At 34.0% G+C, this 7,261-nt stretch overlaps 1 protein-coding gene across 1 annotated transcript in view; it reads right to left on the bottom strand.

The window, feature by feature from the left end:
- LOC108688940 (follistatin-A) overlaps positions 1-6,957 on the bottom strand; it is a 26,225-nt gene extending 19,268 nt beyond the window's left edge. Inside the window, exons 1-2 of the mRNA XM_018195491.1 lie at positions 6,844-6,957; positions 5,322-5,601 (exon numbers count right to left, since the gene is read on the bottom strand). Of these exons, the coding sequence (XP_018050980.1) occupies positions 5,322-5,550 (229 nt within the window). The 5' untranslated portion in view covers positions 5,551-5,601; positions 6,844-6,957. The remainder of the gene's footprint in view (positions 1-5,321; positions 5,602-6,843) is intronic.
- Positions 6,958-7,261: the final 304 nt, after the last annotated feature.

The raw sequence follows: 7,261 nt of genomic DNA, 5'->3' as shown, positions 1-7,261 counted from the left end.
TATATATATATATATATATATAATTATATCTGATTGTGAAATGATCCCTTTAGGATTACTTAAAGCAGATAGATCAAATAAGCTTTTAAATATTTTACTAAAAATTACTTTATTTAAAATAACGATAATTAAAATTGCAGCACTTTTTCTCTTGGTATCATTAATTCTGATTTATGTTGATTCGGTTTGTAACAAATTCTTTCTTTCGTGCAATATGTATATTTGAATGTGTTTTACAAAAATAGAATCGTTTTCATTTCTCATTTATGAAATGAATGAAATTTTTTACATTTTATATTTAAATTTCATCAACATAATCATCAGTGGTGTATATCACGGATTCTATTGAAGTATTGTAAATGGAGAAAGAATCAGGAACGCTGTTTTTTATTCCTTATTTTTTAGACTTTATCATCTGCATTATAATTTTTAACCATGTTTGCGTAGCAAGTATGAGAATAAGAAATATTATATATTTGATATTTTATCTTGACGAATACAAATATATGGTGTAGGACCATATATTAAGACGTTAAGACGCTTTCATATGGAATTATCAGATGTTATAACTTTAGATTTTCAGATTTTAGAGATTAGATTTTTTTTAATAACAGAGATTTGTGTGTGTGCGTGTGTGCCTAACAGATAGATTCTACAAGCACGTTGGCATGCAAGATACAACCTGTCGATTAAAGTGTCTAGTCGTTCTTGATATGTTTATATTGTGCCAGCCTTTATACACACATACAGTCATTTCTTTAACTACTTGAAAATTCATATATGGGGATATATATTAATTCTGTTTTATTGAACTATGGAACAATATCTCTCTCTCGAATAATAAGGCTTCAAAGAAATAAATCAAGATGAATAAAAAATGCAAGGCAATGTAAGCCGATACATTGGATGGTAATATTTCGGCTTACATTTAAAACTTATATTGATTTGCAGGTAAAATACTTGTGCGTATTATTATTAACAATAACTGACAATTACAAACGTTATGATTAAGGTCATCTTCAGTGTTAGAAACATACATGTAATTTTGCAATTATTAACAGAAAATTTCAAAACCTATTATGTCAAATATATTCAAGAATATGTTTATTACAATAAAGTGATAAAAATCATTGTATATCTGATGATACAAATGACAAACACATAATCTTTTCTGTTTGTCATGAATCTCGTACACAAACTTTAATCGTCTTAAGCTGTTCCGGTATATACTGACAAAACAACACTGAACGTCGCAAGATCGTGCGGCAGCAGGTGGTAAAAAGATCGGTGCTTGCTGAAGCAAGTGCTGGGCAGGTATTCGCGACGTGCCGTAGGGGAGACGAGTTCTTGCCCGAACAAGACGGGCACGCGGTTAGTCATCAAGGCTCTGAGATTGTCCCCGTACACGGCAACTCGACCGGTTGACCAAAACCACAAGATTCCCCTTTTGTTTTTTTCTTTCTCTTCCTCCACCACTTCCGATCCTTGAGTTTTCTAGCAATTCCGAAAAGTACACTAGAAAATGTGTGTCACCTGTGACGTCATCTGTCAAGTATACGTATACTATAAATAGTCGCTCAAAATCCGTGATTGGTAGCGAAAACACGATGAATAAAAGCGAGATTATAATTCTAAATCATTAATTTTCTGTAGTTTGTAACCCACATGTATATTATTTCCACATGGGAATCCATTGGGGTGTACAAGTTGTGCTTTCTAGCATAGACCTGTTTAAAGTGTTATGAACAACGATAGAATTTTTTTTCGAACGAATGTCATGAGTGAATAATCATTCACGCTTGCAAAAGACGGATACAATTAGTTATTCTCTCTAATTTTACAGCTTGACAATAATAAAATTTTACATCGTCTTCAAACGTTACATTATAAAAATAAATAAATTTTTCGAATTTCAATCGTAAACGCATTTTATTTTATTATATATTTCACACTTTATCGCCATCAATTAGACTTGAAAGTGAGATCAATCATATTTGATTTGTAGACATTCGAGGATGTCTGGTCTGCATCGAATGAAGTGAATTAGTGTTATTGATGTGTTATTGTGGTGTATCGTGCGCGACAATATCTTACAGGTTTTTTTAAATACTAACTTTCTTCATATGGAATATGAAGCCAACCGCACGCGCACGCGCGCATAACTCAAGTGTTTTATCGCGAGCTTACCATCTCCCAAGACTGCTGCTGCGCCTTCGGTCATGTTCGTCGAACTGTTTTTACCATGTTCTACCCATGCCAACGGATACGGATCCGAGGTGCTAATCCGATGCATCTATACACGCCCAGCTAATAGAACCAGTTTTATGCGTTACTGGTATATATTTTCGAAAAATATTGTTTTTCCTCTTTCTTTTTTTTCTCTTTCTCTCACGTGGTATTCATTTTTATTTATTACGTCATCTCCTCTTTTCAAAATCGAGACATATCGTATATACAGTATGTCTAATAATAATTATATAATATTTCATTTCTCTATGTATTTTTATCTGTATATTATAGATTTTATCGTATAAACTATAATAAAGATTTGTTTTATTTGTTTAATATATATGTTTAATATATATGTTTAATATATGTGTTAAATATCGACAGGATAAGATTGAATATATCCTGGTTAAAAGGTGTGATGGTGAATTATTTTTTTAAACAAGTTAGTCTAGATACAACTGATCTGTTCCTTTTTTTCGCACATTGAAATCTTTCTTATTACTTTGTATTCCTTTTTTTTTTATTGCTATGAAAATCTGTATGTGCATCTGCAGAGCGCAGATCACTCTGATCTATAAATCGCAATATTTCTCAAATGATTTCTCTATCACGTGCGGGCCCTTCCTTCCTCTTTCACGTCCTTCACAGGTCCAGTGGGTCCCACTGAGTCTCCCATCCCCGTCCTTCTTTCACTCGGTGGCATCGTCCGCGCGTCTAGAGGCTGAAGCGCCTCTCGTTGATGCGGAGCACTGACCCGCAAACTGGTTCCTCCATTACACCAGGCTTTCTTTCCCCTCCCCCTTTTCTCTCACTTCATCTTTTCTTCTTTCTCTCTGTCTCTCCCCGCTTCGTATATACCTTCCCCTTCCACCTTTATTTCTTCTTTCTCTTCTTTCGTGTGCGCGCGTGCGTGCATGTATGCATGCATGCATGCATGCATGCATGCATGCATGCTGCATCTCTTCCTCTCTCTCTCTCTTTCTCTTCACGTTTCAACGTGTCCCTTTTACTTAGCTTCTCCGCATCCATATCAGACTCGGCAAAGTCTCTTCCCCTTCTCTGCAGAATGATTGGCCTCCAAGAGTCTAAGATTCGGCAAGAGAGCGCTAAAACAGACAGCGCTGTATCGTCTGTAGTTTTTAAGTAGTTTTTTTTTTTTAATCAATCTGCTAAAATTTATTATTCTCGATGATTTTTCTCGAATTATTTCCAAAATTGTTTTATGCGACTTATTATATTGTGTGTTGAGAGTAAATCGCAAAGCAATCTAGTTAATAGAAATGAAAAGTGAGATGTGGTTTAAACCAAGCTAAAAGTTCAACTTAATGCACGCTTCGAACTTTGGAAAGAGAAGCCTGCTTAAAATTATCTCCCTTTACTAATCTATCATTTATAAACTCTTTTGTAAAATTTGTTTGTGGGCGTTAATCAAGTTTTAAAGCTTCGCGTCTCATTGTCAGTTGTCTGTACTTGCAGTATAAAGTATAAACGGTGCCGTCATAGGTATAAACATTGAATTAACGCTGAATTAATTTGCACTCTGTCACTTATCGAAAAGCAATCGATCATTTTATGCCTTTCTACCATATAATAATCAACCATGTCAATAGGCCTAATTTAATTGGCGATCATCATCATGATTATCGACATTGTTGCTGACATACGGATTTCAGTCAGTGTAGAAAACAAACACAGCAGTATATATTGGATTTGTCAGGATGCATTAGTATATACTTTAGAATACTAGATTCATATTGGAACGCAGAAAGCCGAACAAGAACGACAAAAGTTATTGCTGTAGAAAATCAAATATCTTTGGTGTGTCTTATCTAGTGTCTTATGTTTCTTTTCTTGATTATAAAAAATAAAACAGATTGTACCGCATATATTGAACTAATGTGACATAAGAAAGTGCATTATTACTTATATATAAACTTTTGTAAAATTGCGATATGCAAGTATGCGTTTCGTTTTACTCGATTCATGAATTGGCCATTACATCGCAAAGTAATAAATTGATGAATAACAGCTAAGTCTTGATACTCGCAACGGCAAACTGCAATGTTGGAAATTTTAGCTTTGTGAAATAAATTACAAATATTAACTAAGACATTACAATATTGTAAAATGTTCATGATAAAAGCAGTTATGTTATATTCAACGACACAAGTTCTCTATAATATCTCTATAGTTTATCAAGAGAAGCTCTTTTTCAATTTAATTTTTAATTAAATTAAATCATGTTTTTCAGTTAATGATAAATTTACCTCGGATTAAAAATCTTGATAGAATTAAGACATTGAACTAGAGAAAATTCCTATATTATATTGTCATTATCTTTTATACGATACAAGCAATTTAACTGAACTGGTTTCAATTTTTATCTCTGATCGCATTTGCTTCTTGCGAATTAAATTGACTTATTGTTTCAATTTGATTATATTCTGGTTTACCAATCGCAGGTGAGAATGTGTGCTGATACATTTTTATTTAATGACTCATCATGTTTAATATTTTTATCATTATGGACTTATTGCGACTGTTATAATGGAAGAATATAACCGATAATATTACTAGAATGAAAAGCATTGCATTGTTACGAAAGATAGATGAAAAAATACTATCAACTTTTTGCGTAACTATAAATTGTATAATTTGTATTTAACATGTATTTTTATTAACTTTGTCGAATTTGCGTTTAATTTCTTTACACTGAGGATGAAAATATTTTTATTCTTTTTTTATTTTTATTAACATATGTAAAAGAAAAAAGTGAGAGGAGAGTGGGAGGGAGGGGGGAGGGGGAAGGGAAGAGAGAGAGAGAGAGAGAGAGAGAGAGAGAGAGAGAGAGAGAGAGAGAGAGAGAGAGAGACTCGTGTATTCGATTACGAAAGAATGTAATGGATAAACCTTTCCAAAGTTTTACTTGACAAAAAATAATCAATAAAATTATAAAGAATTGTACATCAAGTAACAATATCGTTATTAATTATATTAAATTTTATATATATAAAATTAGAATTAAAGCTTTCTCATTAATTTGCAAAGTAGCAAAGCTGTCGATGTTAAACACTGTCAACAGAAGCACTTACCTGTCGTTGAATGGATTTGGAGCAATAGTCCGATTAGTGATATCAAGAGGAAGGTTCTATACGGGGATACCGTGATATCCTGCCGCAAGGCCGTCATCTCAGGCGGCCCGCGCCAGGTGCTCTTCCGACGTGCCGCTATCCCTGCGGTGAATCTCACCTCAGCTTTCTTAACTTCCGCCTTCGTTCCCGCCAGGTCTGCAACGTGCCGACTTCGTGCTTCACATTTCATCTGCTTGTGCCGATTCTTATCCAATTCGGATCTTCGTTTTCACCATTTAAACTGTAGCGAAAGATCGTGAGTTACGTCTCAATATTAGTTCACTATTTTCTCTGATCGTTCACGAAATTTATGTCATAGATTTTGTTTTCTGTATATCGGGTACGTGCTTTTGTCAAAACATATCTATATTGGAATGTTTGAAAGTGGAAATTATCTTTTCGAGTCAAGTTTGAAACGATTTTTGTACTTGAATAAGAACTAAATTTTATCTTACGTTGTCACCATAATTTTATACATATGTTTTATATCATGAATACAAAAGTTAATACTTAAATAGAATTAATTTTTTTAAATAGACGCGCTCTCTATGAAAATTAAAATAAATTATGATACTTGTCACTTTATACACATATCGCGACTCATGTTAAATAAGTGCCATCTTTTTACATGTTACATATATTTTTTCTAAATTGATGTTATCGTTTTTCTGTTTTTGATCGATATTTTTTATCTTAAATTGAAAAATTTGTTACTATTCTCTTTTGTGTATATCTCTCTCTCGTGACTCTCTCTCTCTCTCTAACAAAGACGAGTTTCTATTAGTTATATAGATTTTATATGCTTATGTTTTTAGTGCACAATATCGTTATATAGTGTTAATTTAAGTTTATAATAATATTCATATTGAATACTTTGATCTATATTGATCGACATCCATAAATTTTTTGTTGTTTATTAAAACGTTACAAAACTTTGTAATCTCTATTTTCTTGCAAATTTTTTGTTATTTCAAGGTCATATATTTTATTTATACGAATAATAATGAGATTTTTCAGATGATTTATTTATAACTATTTCCTCTTTCTATGTCAGATTTCAAATAAATATATCTCATTGAATCACATAAGATTTTCTACGCGATTCTTGAATTATGATGATTACGTATCGGAAGGTTATCCACGAGGACGTGTGAATACGGATCGATTCAAACACCTGTGGATGGTTGAAAGTTTCGCGTTAAGCGTAATGACGGTATCGTTTGTGTATTATATTTGCTCATAGGTTTTTTGTAAATATTCATTTTCTTGTATGATTCATCAATCGAAACACGACACTTGAAACCACCAGTCGCAAATTATCGCGACACGTGGTGTACGCGCGCTTTACAAAACAAAATGCACATTGCACAAGTAGCGATTTTCAAGGATTCTTGGGTGCCTTTCACGCTCGATAGTTTCTTTTTTTGCAATCAATTTCATAAATTTTCCGAGAATACACACGGATAAATTTTGTACAATTTACCTCAGCATCCTCAGCGTCAATAGATATTGTTTTTTCTTAACTATCCACGATTTTTGATAAGGTGCTTGTTAGATTTACGACATAATTGTCGATTTTCCACGAGTTTACTTCGCGGCGCGATGTCTAAATTTATCAGTCAATACTAAGCACGCGAAAGATTGTTGGACAGACTAAGAGAAGTAGTCGACAGTTGGTAGTCGGTAGCCAGCAACAGCAGCAACAGCAGCAGCAGCAGCACAAAGCGAAACGTTTCGCTGTATGCCGAGCGAAGCTCTGCAAAAGCAGTCTGCACACGCGGACGCGCTGTGTTGTATCATCCCCACTTCTCTTCTTCGAGCGTACGATTGCGGCGATGACGATAGTGGCAATGGTGGTGGTGGCGGTGGTGGCGGCGGCGGCGGCGGCGGCGGCGGCGGCG

The sequence above is a fragment of the Atta colombica genome, unplaced genomic scaffold (assembly GCF_001594045.1).
Source record: "Atta colombica isolate Treedump-2 unplaced genomic scaffold, Acol1.0 scaffold250, whole genome shotgun sequence".
In the NCBI taxonomy this organism is placed as follows: Eukaryota; Metazoa; Arthropoda; class Insecta; order Hymenoptera; family Formicidae; genus Atta; species Atta colombica.
The sequence above is the reverse complement of the archived record's forward strand: the minus strand, read 5'-3'. Positions and strand labels throughout refer to the sequence as shown.